Genomic DNA, 17,473 nt, shown 5'->3' with positions numbered 1-17,473 from the left:
TGTCACATTTTTCTATTAAGTGTTTTATTAAATCAAACCGTGCATGATGAACACACACAGATGTAATTGGAAAAAAACTAGCTGGAGAACTGCTGGCTGCTTTGTCTTTTACATCTTATTGCTAATAAGGAGCAATTAAAACACTGAATGCAGCAGTTTAAGATTGAAATAAGCAATTAAGGTTGGAGAACCTTAACAAGCGAGACCACTAAAATGAAGCATTAAAATGTCACTTAAGCAATATGTGCTTCATCAGCAATAATTGAGTTCTCGTTAAGGAACTGGGTTGGAACAAAAACCTGCACATACTGTGGCACTCCAGGACCGACGTTGCCTACCCCTGCTCTAGAGAGGAGAGGAATGAAGGTCAGTAGGACCACCAAGACAGAATCCATGTGTGTGAATGAGAGGGAGGTCAGAGGGATGGTGAGGATGAGGGGAGTAGAGTTGGCAAAGGTGGATGAGTTTAAGTACTTGGGATCAACAGTACAGAGTAACGGGGGGTGTGGAAGAGAAGTAAAGAAGAGTGCAGACAGGGTGGAATGGGTGGAGAAGAGTGACAGGAGTGATTTGTGACAGATGGGTACCAACAAGAGTGAAAGGGAAGGTCTACAGGACAGTAGTGAGACCAGCTATGTTATATGGGCTGGTGACGGTGGCACTGACCAGAAAGCAGTAGACAGAGCTGGAGGTGGCAGAGTTAAAGATGCGAAGATCTGCACTTGGTGTGACGAGGATGGACAGGATTAGAAATGAGGACATTAAGAGGGTAAGCTCAGTTTGGACTGTTGTGAGACAGAGAGGCAAGATTGTGTTGGTTTGGACATAGAGGAGAGATGCTGGGTATACTGGGAGAAGGATGCTAAGGATAGAGCTGCTAGGTAAGAGGAGAAGAGGAAGGCATGAGAAGGTTTATGGATGTGCTGAGAGAGGACATGCAGGTGATGGGTGTGACAGAACAAGATGACGAGGACAGGAAGATATGGAACAAGATGATCTGCTGTGGTAACCCCTAATGGGAGCAGCTGAAAAATGAAGCGAAACATCAACAACTAACCCTCTGGGCTATTTGCCATCTTTAGGACTGTCACTAGTGGTGGGGTACAATGGTCATTGATCAGGGGGGAAAAAAAAAAGCAGCCCATTTGCAAATGGGCATAACAGACATCCTATCGTAATGTTTCTGACAGAAGCAGACATCAGCAGTTCAGGTCACTGCATGTAGAATGAGGAAGATTGTTCCTCGCTGCTGAATTGTTAATGTCCTCCTGGTTTCTTTGCAGACGAGTCTGGAGACGAGGAGCCTTCATCTGCTCAGGGCGACAAGACGGAGTTGCAGGCCACCCTAAGAACGTTGTCCAGCAAAGTAGAGGACCTGAGCACTTGCAATGACCTCATAGGCAAGCATGGCAGCGCCCTGCAGAGGTCACTCAGCGAGCTTGAGAGCCTGAAGCTTCCTCCTGAGAGTAGTGAGAAGATCAAGCAGGTCAACGAGAGAGCCACACTGTTTCGCATCACTTCCAATGCCATGATCAATGTGAGTTGGAGTTTGCTGATAGACCACCAAACATCCAGAGCCCGTGCTGCTTGGGCCTCTCAGTGAGGACAACTGTATCACTGGGGGTCTGGAGTGTCAGCTGCACTCGGAGCATTGGTGTCATACCAGGCCATCATCTGTGTCAGCCAATATTGTTTGTCGCCCCCCCCAACACTCACCTTTATTTTATCACCTTGTTCCTTTAGGCTTGTCGTGACTTCCTGTCTCTAGCGCAGACTCACAGCAAGAAATGGCAGAAGGCACTGCAGTATGAGCGGGACCAACGCATCCGCCTGGAGGAGACTCTGGAGCAGCTGGCAAAGCAGCACAACAATCTGGAGCGAGCCTTCCGCGGTGCCACCGTGCTTCCTGCCAGCAGCCCCGGGAGTGCCGGTTCCTCGAAAGGTAGGGAGAAGGGGAACTGGGCATAGGAGAGCCGTCCAGGTTTAGCCACGTTGGCCTCCTCATGCCCCACAAATCTTTACCCTTCACTTGTTTGTGGTCCTTGTCATCCCACACTGAGAATGGTTTCCAAACTGTCCACCGGTGTCCGCAATACGTGACAATAAAAAAAACTGGTAACTTTTTTTTTTTTTTTTTTGTTAATAGTGCGTTTTTGAAAAAGCCAAAGCTGTCTGTCTGCCTGCATATCGTCATTAAGGTTGAAAAGCCAATCCGCAATCAGCGTTAAAACAATTTTTATAGTTATTAATAAAAAAAAGAGGAAAATAAAACACACCGTCAATTAACCTTTAGCCAAACCACAATTGCACAGAGTAAAGCGCAGTTTTTTTTTCCATACCTGACAGAGGTGCCGTTTTTTCAGAATGCAATAAAAAGAGAACACAGTGGTGGTCTTACACGTGGAAGTCATTTGTAACTTTTAGACTTTTTCTCTACCAAAATATGTGTTTTTTTTCCTCAAGTTTTTTTGCTCCATATGTAGAATTATTTTATTTCAAAATCCATACTACTAGATTCACTGGCATATATTTGCTGGGACAGCCTTCTCCTCTGGTCATGCTCAGGGTATCTAACTGGCTGCATCACTAAAGATGTTTCATGGCACTGACTTGTCTTCATCTTTGTCAACGCAGGCAGTGGCAGTCACGGGAAGGGTGACATGAGTGACGAAGATGAAGAGAATGAATTTTTTGATGCGATGGAGGATGCCCCAGAATTTATCACTGTGCCAGCTGACCCCAAATATCACAAGTGAGTAATGTGGTTATGCTCAAGTGATCGGCTCTGGTGCAGGTTTAAAACATCCGTTCATCTTCAGCCATTGATTGGTTCGTTCATTTTAATGTCATGTGTGTAGTTGTCAAGACGTACTGCCTTTCTGTCTTCTGGCTTTGTTCACCCTGTGGGGAATTTTCAGGAACCCTGCATGGTCTGGTTGGCACAGCTGCCTCAAAGATCCACCGCGCCAGGCTGGAAGCCTACACCCGGTTATCTCACCATCTCTGCGTGGGCTTCCCTCCCCAAATCCCTAAAGGTGTATTTTAGGGTAATTAAGAGTTTCCACAGTGGCTCTTTGTGTATGGGAGGTATTTTGTGCAAGAATTAAAATTACAAAGTGAAATTGCAACCTCTTTTTTGCATTTTCATTTTCAAAGTCTGCACGTAAAGATGCTGCAAAAACAAAAATGACCCCCCCCCCCCCCCCAATTTGCAACTTCATTTTCAGCCTGAACCACAATGAAGATGCAAAACACAGATGAGCACTGGCGCCCCCTGCTGCTCAGTGAATTTATTTTCCATTTTGCATTTTCATTTTCAAGTTCTCAACATGCAAACCGCAAGGGTCAATGCGCTCGGCTTCATTTTAGTTTCTGCAGCATTCTTACCCGCAGATTTTGAAAATGAAATATAATTTTCATTTTTTGCAGGAAATTGCTGCCATATTTGTGAAGTATATAGGTGTGCGTTTGGGTGGACCCTTTTGTGGAATAGTACCCAGTCCATAGCTGATCCTTGCCTTGGCAGTGGTGTTACTGGGATTAGCCCCTGGCCCCCCCCGTGACCCTGAATTGGGTTGAAAGTCTTAAAAATGTTCTACTTGACCTTAACTTGGGTATCTCTTTTCAATTACCAGAAAGTATTGTTGAATTCTTTGTGTTTATGGACTCGTCTCAGTTATGTCTGTAGCCCCTCTGACACATTCCGGATGCCCAAAGTCTCAGGACACCGGACTGGCAGAGCGTCACTTGGTAGGCTCACCTTCAGTGAGGTGCAGGACCTGCTGTGGCCGTTGTTGTACCAAATGCTGTTTGTTTCTTCATCTTGAAAATCTACTGTATACTGTGTCTGACCCTGCCCTCAGACCCCCAAAGGTCATGCGAAAAAAGGCCGTTTTTTTCCCCCTCTGGGTTAAACAAAGCATTTCAAATCAAGTCTTGCACACCAGCACGGAGCTCACCACCGAGTGGCAGGGCCTTCAACGCTAACCTGTGACTCTCCTGTTGCAGGCGCACTGGAAGCAACATCAGTGGAATCAGCAGTGAGCTCGCCTTGGAAGACCATGTAAGTCACGAGGGCTTTACAGAGCTTGACGGTAGGTTTGACCCTTCGCTTGTGTCGTTTCTAACTCGGCTCATGGTTTCAGCTGATGGAGGAGCAGCCAGTGGCAGCCAACCATGAATTGTCAACGAGGGAGATTGTGCCGCGTAAAAAGCGACGAAACCGCATTCCCGACAAGCCAAACTACAGCCTGAACCTGTGGAGCATCATGAAGAACTGCATTGGGAAGGAGCTGTCCAAAATACCCATGCCAGTAAGTGCACCGTACCACCCAGTGACCTTTTAGGGGGGGATGGTCAGGCCCGTGAAGAAGTTTCTGCTTTCATCTGTTTACTTTATTGCTCATTAGGTGGCAGCTCTAAATTGTTTGTTTTGCCCCAGTTGTGCCCACCTCAGACTGGCACCAGGTTGTTGCTGACCTCTCATGACCCTAAACTGGATTGACTGTAATTGAGTGTGTACTGCATGCAGGCACGAGTGGACAGATCTTACCCAACCTGCTGATCAGGCCCGTCTGTCTGTCTCCCAAAAGGTGAACTTCAACGAGCCGATCTCCATGCTGCAACGTCTCACCGAAGACCTGGAGTACTATGAGCTGCTGGACCGGGCCGCCAAGTGCGAGAATTCGCTGGAGCAGCTCTGCTACGTGGCGGCCTTCACCGTCTCTTCCTACTCCACCACGGTGTATCGCACTGGGAAGCCTTTCAACCCTCTTCTGGGGGAGACCTTTGAGTTGGACCGCATGGACGACTGTGGCTACCGATCAATCTGTGAGCAGGTCAGAGCTGCCTGGGGTTTTGTGTTTTGTTCGTGGGGCCTGAAGGAGGGATGAGAATGGTGAAAGGGTGCGTGTGTGCTGTGCGCTTGGTGGGTTAGTCCAAAGATAGAAGTTCCCCTGTGTTAGTGCCAGAGCACTTTAGCCAGGACATCCGGATACACCCTGATCTTTAATGACCACAGTTTGTTTGATGTCTAACCTGAAGGATGACGCCATTTTTTTTTTACAGCATGGTGCACCAGTCACTGCACTGGGGCATTGGGATCCACATTCAGTCCACGGGTAGGCGCCCCCTGCTGGCCGCGCCAACATCGCTACTGGCAGCAGCAGTAGTTTTGTAGTGAGAGCTGAGTTTGATGTTTTAAAGCAGAACTGAGACGACAGAGTTCCTACTAGAGTAAAGATGTGTGTGTGTGTGTGTTGGTATACATGCTTTAAAAGGACACAATGTCTGACATTTCACCGACATTATAAGGACATCTCGAATTACAAGGACACTCCTCATAATTCGGGCTGCATTTTCTTACGTTTTATCACCTTCTAGAGCCCGCCCGCACTTTTTTTCCCCGCAAGTCCCAATTGACCAGATAACCCTGATTCTTATGTGTAACCTCTGTGTGCTTATTTTTTTTCTGTGCCCCTGTAGGCCGGTCATGGTATTGCAACTACTTATAGAGCTACAAGCAGATTCACACAGGCTAACTTATGTGCATGCGCTTAATCGTGAGCCTCAGATGCGGAAATGTGTCTTGGAAAGTGTTTATCATAGTTAAGTTTTATTTCGATACAATTCAATGATTTAAGATTAAGACTGTTTATTAGTTAGAAAAAGTAATAAATATGATGTGAAAATGGCTTTACATTAAATGTTTGGATTTTGACGTTTTCATAAAACGCCACTGTAATAAGCAATCATGATCGTCCAATATAATCTAATTTTTACTTAACGATTACAAGATTGTTGAATATGGTGTTGTAATATTTATATTGTTATTGACTATTTCTGTAATTACTGTTGCATTTTTTTTCCCCACCGAGTATGTTAGAACACACATACTGGTAAATGTGGTTTATGAGGGTCACCTGAACCAATCCTGCATTATGAGAACATCACAGGAGCGTCCTTGTAATGCGAGTTACTATTTAATCGCGATAAAGAAGTTGCACACATGAAGTATGGTATATATCATCCGCCACATTAAGTTTGTGCAAACGCTTCCATAAGTAAACCTTGCAACGAAAAAGAAATGAGAGAGAGAGAGCGTCTCCATTGTGAAATATATTGCAACGCCGCGGGACAAGTTACACCAGCCAGGGATAAATCGCCAAAAGAATGAGCCTCCATTTCATCATCTGTAGCAAGCGATCATATAAAAACAGCGGTTTTGCACTGTCGCAAGTGCTTTTTCCAACTGGTCTTTCCTTCCAAGCTCCTCGTGAAGAGCAGAGAATCAATCCATTGCGGTACTCGGCACCGACGCTGTGATACTGTATATCCGTGCTCAAAATGACAGACCTGCACGTTGAAGCCAAGTTCATTGACAAAATAAAAGGTAAGGATATTATTCTACACAGTTTTAATTATTCTACATAGTCCTAGTGTTTTATGTTACGGTGTATGTAATGTGTTTATTTCCTGTTCTTTTTCAGGTCGTAGTGTGTTTGCAAAAACATTAATTCCAAAGGGTAACTTTGTTACAGAATTCAGAGTTTTTTACTTCTGAACCAAGAAAAACTAGAAAAAAAAAAGTCATTTGCTCTCTTCCACGTCCGAGTACTGTCTCAAATACAAATGGAAGTCTTTCTGGTAGGTAGATCGTTACGGTGTTTGTACTGGGATGTACAGAAAATGTACTTGGTGGTTGTTACTGGTAAAACAAAGAGCGTGTTTCTTCCTTTTTTTGAAGTAAATGACACACCTCATCTTTCTTTGCTTTAAGAGTCATTTATCTAAATCTAGTACAGAAGTAATAAAAACTGGTTAGTACTTTTTTGTTTTAATTTTATTTTTAACCAAAAGATTTTTAAGAATTGTAACTGTTCTAGCAACAGCAAATACTTTAGTGAAGGAAACCTCATATAGCTTTATTTAATTATTTGTTTGTGCATTTCAGTCACATTTGTTGTAAATTTAGTGTTTGGAAAATTACTTGACACTTTAATATAGAAGTAATTTTCAACAATTCTCTCCTTAGGAATGAGAAAGCTGCCAAACTAGATAACGGAAGGTGAAGAAGGAATATCTTATGGTATGCTTATATGGTAAAGATACCAAAATTCATATTTTGATTGGCTACCGTTTAACACAATATTTCTTTCTTATAGAGGAACATATAAAGTTGCTTGAAGAAAGTTTTAAGACTACGGTCAAAGAAGTACGTATCAGCTCTCCTGAAACACTTCAATATTTTCTTCATTTTAGTGAAAAAAAAAAATGTAAGAGTTTACAATAAAATATTTGCAGATTTGAATATGTGTGGTTATTTGTGTTTTTCCTAACTATAGTATTCTTAAAGACTATACAGCAGTAGTGAGAGTTCACACTTTATCATATATAACCATATTTTTTCCCCATGTACAGTGAAATTCTTGCTTGTATGTCTGAGTAATATGAACATGCCACTCCTGAAACTGTTTGTCTGTGTATGTATGTATGTATGTATGTATGTATGTATGTAATAAATATTTCAAAGCAAATCTTACCAAAAGAGATTTGCTGTAAAAGTTATTCATTGAATCCAGACGGATTATCTTCTATAGAGGTTGTCTCTTTACACTTAGTGGTTATTTTAATAGCTTTATTGGCTTAGGTTTTAAAAACATTTACAAGTACAGTTGATTTCTATAATATTTTGAATTAGTTTGAGAATGCACTAAAAATACCTATGGCCTAATCCAAGCTTTTCTTAAAGCAGATCTTGAACAAAGGGAAATAAAAATAATGTATTTCTTTCATTAAATAACACAGTGTTAGAACAATTTTTTAGTGAACAGGTCTTTAAACCCAACCAAGTACTTCAACCTTAATCTTAATTTAGGATTCATTTGCTATGTTGCAATCATGTATAATGCCCTAGGACAATTTATTTGTAGTCTGAGGCCTCACATGACTTGGCAGGCCCAAAAAGACACAAATGTCAATAGCAAATATAATGAAGTTTAGGTAAAAAGCTGTGTTTATCATATCCTGTATATGATGGTGAGTTTAGAGATTCACTTGCTATACTACAAGTATACAGAATGTTCTAGAGTCCTTTGTTTGTCCTTTCGGGCTTCACTTGGTTTGAGAGGCCAATAAAGATTAATACGTCCATAGTGAATGTGCAGAATTGTAGGTTAAAAATTCTGTTTATTCTATAGCATGTTTGACAGTGAATTTAGGTATTATTTTCACATGTTTTATTTGTAGTGTTAGTCCTCATCTGAATTGAAAGGCTCAGAAGGACACCATCCATCCATCCATTTCCCAACCCGCTGAATCCGAACACAGGGTCACGGGGGTCTGCTGGAGCCAATCCCAGCCAACACAGAGCACAAGGCAGGAAACAATCCCGGGCAGGGTGCCAACCCACCGCAGCTCAGAAGGACACGTTAGCTAGTAATGAATTTATTGAAAGTTATATAAAAATCTCTTTATTTAACTGTGAAATTAGAGTTTCCTTTGTAATTATATATATAATATATATTGTGCACAATGCTCTAGGGCAATGAAATTATGTATTGTTTATTGCCTTGGTCGTAAACTTAAGCTTAATATATCTTAGTGTGTTTGTGGTGCATTTGTTGTTGGTGTGCTGTAGTAAAATTTTGATAAATGTTTCCCTTGTTTTGTGTGTTTTTATCAATGCTTTACTTAAAACCCCAAGTTTCTTACGACTTATATTTTCAATGACAGTTTACTGTTTCTTTGCTAATGAAATGAGTGTAACTTAAAATTAGGTGTAGGTTACTTAGGAGCTTGTGCTGATAGTGCACTGGCACACCCAACACTTAACAACAATAATTGGCAATTAATTAAATTGAACCTTTACATTCATTCATGCAATCAGACTACAGCCGTAGCTGAGAATCTAGAAACCATATTTGCAGACTACATAATTCCAATTATTTCAAATCCTAATATATTAACAACAACAGGTTTTTATCAGTAGCTTTTTCATAAATGACATTTGGATTTTTTATTTTTATTTAAAAAAAAAACTATTAAAGGCATAATATTTAATAATTTCAGTCTCTAAGATTTGACTTTCCTGAAGCAATTATTAAGCAGTCATTTTTAGTCCTCATGAATATTTTGGTCCTTTTAATGTAGTGTGTTATTAGGAATTTCTGTGTGAAGTAAATTTCCTCATAAACAATAAAAAATGAATGTCCCCATATGCCTGTAAAAAGTCATATCAAGAAATTCAAGTGGAATGTATCTCAAGTCATAAATACAGTAATCCCTCGCTGTATCGCACTTCGAGTTTCGTGGCTTCACTCCATCGTGGATTTTATATGCAAGCATATCTAAATATACAACGCGGATTTTTCGTTGCTTCGCGGGTTTCTGCGCACAATGTGTGTCTTTATTTCTGGTACATGCTTCCTCAGTTGGTTTGCCCAGTTGATTTCATACAAGGGACGCTATTGGTGGATGGCTGAGAAGCTACCCAATCAGAGCACGCAGTTAAGTTCCTGTGTGCTGATTGGCTCAGTGACGGAGTGGCGAATTCGATTCTGCTGCGTTAACCAGGAAGTCTCGTCTCGTTCATTCAGCATTAGAAGAGCTGTAACGCTGTCCTTTGTTGTGCAGTAAAATAAAACTCATCGTTATCGGACAAGTCGTCGTGTCATTGTTGGTGAGTAACCATAATTAATTTTCTGTGTACAGTACTTAGTACATGCACGTACGTTTAGTGTCACTGTACACACATTTTACTGTATACAGTTGTTCTTGCATTGTACGTATTTATTGCTGGTGGCCTGTCTATCGTAATGGCTGTAACGTGATATCATAGACGCTCAATATCTTTAAAATAATAGTTAGGTTTTACTGTATATAAACAGTGTGTTTACATACATAATTTCAACAAATCTTACCTAATATCTAAGAGAATACAAAGGGTGTATGCTGTATAACTGTGCGGGAAATGTTTATAAGAGTGTGGGAGAGTTTATAAGGGCTTAAAATATATAAAAATAACCATATAAACGTGGTTTTTACTTTGCGAGTTTTCAGCTTTCGCAGGGGGTTCTGGAACACAACCCCTTGATCAAGGAGGGATCACTGTATAATTTTTATATGCATTTTTTTTTAATGATAACATTAAAGGAAAGTGATGTTCTCATAATGCAGGATTGGTTCAGGTGACCCTCATAAACCACATTTACCTGTGTGTGTGTGTGTGTGTGTGTGTGTGTGTGTGTGTGTGTGTGGCAACCAACTGCTGGACAACAGCAAACAATATCAAAAACATGATGTTACTTGTGTGTCATACGAGGGGCACTCAAAAAGACCCCAGAATGGTGATATAGCGGGATAGTGGAGAGATCAGAATACGCACACACATTGTTGTGGAGTGCAGCGCGTCTGTAGACCGGTTACAACAGGTCAGGACTGGTTTTGGCGTATAGTGGTGCTTGAATTACTGTTTGAGTTAAACGTGTGTAAAGTCAGTTTGCCTTTGGCACTGCAGCACTTGCTAGCGTATCTGAAGCAGTTTACCCCAATTGGCACATGAACTTGATGTTAGCACGTTGTTTGAACAGCGACATTGCGCCTAATGACCAACGTGCACACATCTAACTGAAACGATAATTCAAACAACACTACACGCCAAAACCAATCCAGCCCGGTTGTAACCGGTCTACAGACGCGCTGCGCTCCCCTCCACAACAACGTGTGTTTATATTCTGATCTCTCTCTCTCTCTCTCCTGCTATATCACAATTCTGGGAACTTTTTGACTGTCCCTCGTAATCCTCTTGTCACATGTCTTATGTTCACAACATCCCAAACGCACGGATTTTGGGTAAAATATTGTTGTTTTGAGAAGAAAAAAAAAATGCATGAAGACTGAACGCACTCGGACACGAGCGGCATTTGAATTGCAGACAAATCCTCGAGCTGTAGAGATGGGCTCTGCATTCTGCGAGAGCGGAGAGGAACACGCGGGTGTTTTGGACCCTCGAAGCAGGAGAGAGACTACAGACAGACCAAGTCCACTCGCCACGCCTGTTAGAGCCTCTGCATTGGGCACCGACTCTGTCAGGCAGTCGTGAGAAGGTGCGAGCTTGACATACTTTGTAAATATGGAAGTGTGCTGGAAAGGCGACCTGTCGTCTGACACCAACTCCCAACTCTGAGGAGGAGAGAGACGGGGCAAGAGGTGGGATGGAGAGAGTAGAAGGATTGTGACCAGGAATATTTGATACTATGAAGTGCTGAAGGGAACAGAGGGTGACATCTGTGCCCACTGGGCATTTCTGTTCTATTATACGTTCTTCATCTCTTCAGGCTGGTAAACATTAGAAAGGCTGTGACGAGAACAGGCCATTGAGCCCAATATGCGCGTACATCCTCTTCACCGGGATTGACCAAAAGAGCATCAAGTCAAGATTGGAAGGTCCCTAAAGTCCTGCCCTCCACCATGTGGTTCTTTACGTGAAGAAAAATGTGTGCGCGGAATGTGCCCTGAACACATTTCCAGCCACGTTATCATTGGAGAACTTATTTTAACGTGTCCGCCTCAATCCACCACGTGAGAGTTCCTTTCACATCCTCCTCGTCGCTCTTCTCTGGACCTTCTCTAGTGTTGCCATATTTTTTTGTAATCTGGAGACCAAAACTGACCCTGGGGCTAAGGTGGTCTGCGCTAATATCTGGGAGGTTGCCAACTCAAATCCTGTTTAACAGCCAGAAGGGATTCTACTCTGTTGGGCCCGTGAGTGAACCCCTGCTCCGGGTGTGCTGTATGATCCAAAGTTTTCCCTTCTGATTAACAAAGCAAACCAAAAAACCGCACCCTGCGCCCCCGGGTGAGGCCTCGCTAGTGCGTCTATTCTAGTTCAGTCATAATCCCCCATGACTCGTACTCCACACACACTTCATAACGTAACCTCCCGTCAGACTTCTCTACTCTGTCCAGACGAAGACCATCACAGACCCTCTTTGGACGCCCAGCTCCCCCTCATGAGGTCCACTTTTCGATTTCCACTCCACCTGTGATGTTGAAGTCAATTGTAACTTCTTCTTTTTTTTTTTTTTTATACTTATATTTTAAATTTCTCCCTCATTTTCGTCTGCATTGCCAGGTGAGCCACCACCCACCTGCAGCCGCCCACCACGCAGAATCAAAAAGAGGCTGGACCCTGCGGCAGGAGATTGCAATTGCCAGCAAATTTCGGGGGAAGTACCTCTCCATCATGCCCCTAGGTGAGTACACTGGGGGTGGAGTGTGCTGCCCAATCTGTCAAATTCAGAGTCCGTCGGGCATAAATCAAGGAGGCTTCAGTCAAAATGCCTTGAGAATTTGTAGCACTGACTACTGCTGCTGCCTGCCACTTATTGTGGCAATGGAGAAGTCTGGTTAAGTTGGCAGGGAACAGGGCCAGGTTGGCAAGGTTTGGATAATGAACGAAGCCCGAATTTCATCCACGCCATTTACTTGGCCATCTAGGTGAGTGTGGGATATTAGAAGGTGTGCGGCCCTAATTAATACAAGCTTGCCCCCACTTGACCATGTTGGCATCAGGGTGAGCATGCCCTCTTTCAGACTCATTAGCTGCAGTTTTGGATTGGGCAGTATGAAAGGTGCCAATGGGCACACTTGTCCCACGTGTCCAGTTCATCTCACCTCAGTGTCCCTCTTTGTCGTCTTGTTCTCTCTCAGGAAGTATCCACTGCATCTTCGCAAACAGCAACAATCACTACACATGGAAGAAGGTGACCACTACAGTGCACAACATTATTGTGGGCAAGCTCTGGATTGACCAGGTTGGAAACCTAAAGCTTTGAGCTTCCCTTCCATTCGGTTTGTAGCTTCCCATCAACTCATTGCTGCTTTGTCTCATTCTGCAGTCTGGAGAGATAGACATCGTCAACCACAAGACGGGGGACAAGTGTCACCTCAAGTTTGCGCCTTACAGCTATTTCTCGAGGGACGTTGCCCGCAAGGTGAGAGTTTACATACCGCGGCGGGCTCAACTGTGTGACAACCAAACCAGTTCCTCTGTGATCTGTGCTCATTGTCATCCCTCTTTGCACCACAGGTCACTGGAGTTGTGACTGATCCCAGTGGTAAGGCCCACTTCATCCTGTCTGGCACGTGGGATGAGAAGATGGAGTTCTCCCGTATCATGCAGAGCACCAGGGGAGAGAATGGCACAGAGGGAAAGCAGAAGACGGTCTACCAGACCCTGAGAGCTAAGGAGTTGTGGAAGAGACACCCTCTGCCGTGAGTGTTTACTGGGACCGGGGTGGGGGTACCAGTGAAGGAGTCTGTCCAACAGCACCGGACACTGGAAACTATTTTAAGACCCATGGGCAGAACACGTTTCTGTGTTCATGCACATCCTGACCACTAGGGGGCAGCATGTCTCCCTGTTACAGTGGACCCTTGACTTACGAACTTAATTCGTTCGCGAGGGCTGGTTGTAACTCAAGTTGGTTGCACGTCAAGACTATTTTTCCCATTAGAAATAATGGAAATACCCATAATGCGTTCCGAACCTCCCACTGCAACACTTACTTAACCTTTTCATAATAAAGGGTTGTAGAATGTGCATAATTTACCAAAACACCAATAATTTTTCTAATGTACTAACCAAAAAGTTATAAAAAGTGCCTAGCCTACCAGAAACAACAATTTCATACTGTACTCACCATTTAATTTGACATCTTTGGGCTGCAGGAAGGGAGGAGGAGAATGAAACAGAAGGTGGTTGTTTAGAAGGAGCCTCCTTATACAAATCTTTTCTTTGTAAAATTGTCGAGATGGTGGATTTCGACATGCTGTACATATTAGCGAGATCGGTCACACGAACACCACTCTCATATTTCTGCACAATTTCCTTCTTCGTTTCGATTGTGATCGTTTTCTTTACCTTCGTTACCTTCTCTTCCTTCCTTAGCAATTATGCGTCTTGCTTGCCATGGTCTTAGTGAATTATATATATATATATAGGTAAATCACTGCACTGACCGAAATTACGTCCACAAACACATGTATGTGGGCTCCGACTGACGCTTACAAACGCTCTCGGCTGTTTGTTTACAATCGCGCAAGCGGATACACGTGACCGCATTCAGGTCGTAACACAAGATGTTGGTCGTAAATCAAAATAAAAATTCTGGTCGTAAATCAAGTTGTTTGCATGTCAGGCCGGTCGTATATCAAGGGTCGACTACCACAACTGTGGGGCAGAAACGGTCAACGTGGCTTACCTGCTACTTTCAGAGTGGAAGTCACAAGGTTACCTGCTGGCATTTAAATCTATGACACAAGTAAGGCCAGCGTCACACTATACAACTTTGGGTTGTATGGTGTGTCATCTTTAACGACATTTGCTGAATCTCATGATTTCGTTGGACATGTGCCCCCACTGTCCAAAGTTCACCGACACTTAATTAAATGAAGGCTATGATTTGAAAACTGCTGGAAAAGACATGCAGTACATCAGGGACCAAACCAGTTCCCAGCTCGCCCATTCCTCTCCAATCTGGAAACATGGCCATAGAACTCTGATATGGCCTTTGACTAGAAATTAGGTGTAGTGTGGTGTGACCGAGGGGCTCATTTTTTTTTTTTCTTTTTGTCCTGTTTCCCAAACCCCCCAACAGTGACAATACAGAAAACATGTACTATTTCTCAGAGTTGGCACTAACCTTGAATGAGAGTGAAGATGGAGTGGCTCCCACTGACAGCCGGCTGCGCCCCGATCAGAGGCTGATGGAGAATGGACGGTGGGACGAAGCCAATACGGAAAAGCAGCGCCTTGAGGAAAAGCAGAGAACTGCACGGCGCAAGAGGGAATCTGAGGCAATAAAGGCGACTGAGGATGGTAAGAGTGCCACATGGGGATGGCGGGTTACTGGGTGGGACACTGGGTGGTCCTGATGCCATACGTAAGGGAAGTAACCTTTGCCTGATCCCCAGCTATCACAAGGCTGCTCTAGCCTGAGAAGTAGATGTGAAGTACTGAGCTTAGCCACAAGATGGCAGCAAAGGAGCTGCATTTGTCCGTGATGACCAAACCGGCTGAATGTCTGCCCACTCCTTTGGAGGTTTTATGGCATTTGGGCCCAGGAGCAGCAGTTCTGTTGTGACCCAAGGTTAGAATAAGGCCACTCTACCGCGAGGTTGGTGTCAGGAAGTGTATCCGGCTGTAAAATATTCCGTACGGATCACCCCAATGTTTTTTTTGGTGTGGTGCAATAAGCCTAGAAAATGGCTACTAAACCTTCAAGAGAGACTTGGTGGCAGTAGTGGGATATGGGAAGGAAGCAATTAGCAACTTCCATCTTGCTGGAATCTGCAAAAACCACAATTACCCCCCCAATCCGCCTGTCAATAAATTGAGCTGTGGGCGGTCCGTTTACCTGACATGGATCAGGTGGGACAGGCCCGCATCGAGGCTTGACATAAGGTGTGAAGTCAGAGTTTGGCCGAGAGGGGATGGATTGTGATGCTCATGATTGGGCGAGCTGGAATTTTGGGGTTTTATAGCTGCCTGCTGGTAACGGTGCCACTCTTGACTTTTCCTTCTTTCTTTCTCGCGGTTTGCCAGCTGAACCCATGGATCCGGCTGCTGATGTTCCCATTAAAAGCAAGTAAAACCTCTGAAATTCTTCTCCCTGCCCTACTGGAGCGGACCTTCCACTTAAGCTTGTAGCTCACTAGCGCCCCCTCAGGCAGCCCTTGTAGGCAGCAAGCAGGAGACTGGTTAAGATGCGCTCATCAGTTGGCACATGAAGGTTGGCAGAGGGAGGGGGGGGGGGGGGGGGCGCAACAGATACACCCCATAATTCCCCCCCTTCCAAAATCTGGATACCAGTTAAGAGATTGTGGGGGGGGGAGTTATCAAAAGCCCCCCCCCCCGACCTCTGCCACACCTAATTGAGCAGCTTGCCATTCTCCTTTAGTCAACTGTAGAACAACGTTTGGCTCGAGTGAAAGTCTGCAAATGGTCACCTCACTGAAACAGCCGAAACGCTGAGATGGGCCTGACAGACGTGGCCCCCTACATTACGAGGGGCTCGGCGAGGCGTCTGCACCGGGTTGTTTGGGGGGTTTGCTTCACTCTTGTTTTGCTTTAACTTTTGCAGCGGAACCTGTGGAGTCTTGGGCCGAATCGCCTGTGAAAAGCAAGTACACTTGTGTGTCTGTGGCCTGCCCGCCGCCGCCCCCCCCCCTTTGTCGTAGACTGTGTTTTCCTTGTTTGACTCCCAAAACCCCCCCCCCCCCACCCCTTCATCATGGGTAACCTCCTGCAGGGCATGTTGGGTACTGCGTGTACGCACACGCACACTTTTTGTTGGGCAAGAGTTTCCTTGAATGTAGCTGGGCAAAGTGGGCATCCTCGTGTTCTGTTGGTCAAATGCTCTCACTTATCAGCTTTTTTACTTTAGACCCCCAAGGGGCATTTCTGCATGTGTGACCTTTTAAGCGTCCATGCTTGTCATTTCATTGGCTGGAGGAACCTTTGCAGACAGGCAGTGTAAAAATGAGCAGAGGCGGCTGTGCCAGTCTGTCGTCCTTCTGAACTCTTCTGGGTCATTCACCCGACTTGGCCAAATGACGAGCATCTCGACCAAAGGGTCCGGCCTTTGTGGGCACTTAGAGGTGGCTAAGCTGCTGAGGTGGCACTTGAGGGTGTGGGCACCACAAAACTGGCATCATGGAGTTGGGGTTTATGACACCGCAGCAGGATAAGCACAAACACCCTGCAGTGGAGTTCGGCTTTCGGAGGCATCCGGGCATTAGGTGACACCTGTTAGTCCTGTGAACGCATCGTCAGGGTGGGGGGGCTCATGACACCCCAGAAGAATGAGTACAGTCTCCCAGGTGCCAATTTTAACTGAGGGCATCATGGAGTTAAAAGGATAAGATGTGTTGTGCCATCATAGGGCATCATGAGCCATGTAAACTTGGCATCAGGGTGATAGGGGCATTGTCCTTTTGAGTTGCCATGGACCCTCTAATATTGGCATCAAGGCTGGGGAATGCACATGACATCTCAAAAGGATAACTACGGACCCCCAGACGCCAGTTCGTAACTGTGTTCATGAACCCTGCAAAGCTGGCATTGTGGCATGGGGTGGGGGTGGGGGGCTCATGAATCAGCAGGAGACTGAGCACAAACGGCTTGATATAAATGTGGCGTTCAGGAGTTGTCGTGAGCCCCCCCTAAAATTGGCATCAGGGTGTTGGGGCTCATAGCATGTCAAAAAGATAAGTGTGGGCAGTGGGATGCCAATTTCTTCGTGGTTTTATGCTGGGGTGTCGTACGCCACGACACCGTGATGTAAATTTGATGGTGTTCAGCTTCCAGGGGTCCTCCCGAGTCCTGTTAACATTGGCATCAGAGTACAGACGGACTGCAGGGTGCCAAGTTCACTGAGATCACGAGCCCTGTAAGCTTGGCATCAGTCCT

General features: G+C 44.6%; 1 protein-coding gene across 2 annotated transcripts in view; it reads left to right on the top strand.

Annotated features, from left to right (window-relative positions):
• The window catches only part of osbp (oxysterol binding protein), a 56,811-nt gene that overhangs the window by 37,040 nt on the left and 2,298 nt on the right, over positions 1–17,473 (top strand). Inside the window, exons 3-14 of one of the 2 annotated variants that reach the window (XM_028812408.2) lie at positions 1,284–1,537; positions 1,744–1,942; positions 2,635–2,752; positions 4,009–4,063; positions 4,146–4,313; positions 4,593–4,838; positions 12,134–12,254; positions 12,712–12,815; positions 12,900–12,995; positions 13,091–13,275; positions 14,661–14,881; positions 16,146–16,184. In XM_028812408.2, coding sequence (XP_028668241.1) covers positions 1,284–1,537; positions 1,744–1,942; positions 2,635–2,752; positions 4,009–4,063; positions 4,146–4,313; positions 4,593–4,838; positions 12,134–12,254; positions 12,712–12,815; positions 12,900–12,995; positions 13,091–13,275; positions 14,661–14,881; positions 16,146–16,184 — 1,806 coding nt within the window. The remainder of the gene's footprint in view (positions 1–1,283; positions 1,538–1,743; positions 1,943–2,634; positions 2,753–4,008; positions 4,064–4,145; positions 4,314–4,592; positions 4,839–12,133; positions 12,255–12,711; positions 12,816–12,899; positions 12,996–13,090; positions 13,276–14,660; positions 14,882–16,145; positions 16,185–17,473) is intronic. The other variant, XM_028812409.2, reaches the window with a different exon arrangement.

This window comes from Erpetoichthys calabaricus, chromosome 10, assembly GCF_900747795.2.
Source record: "Erpetoichthys calabaricus chromosome 10, fErpCal1.3, whole genome shotgun sequence".
NCBI classification, from domain to species: domain Eukaryota; kingdom Metazoa; phylum Chordata; class Cladistia; order Polypteriformes; family Polypteridae; genus Erpetoichthys; species Erpetoichthys calabaricus.
This window is presented reverse-complemented; position numbering and strand designations above follow the sequence as displayed.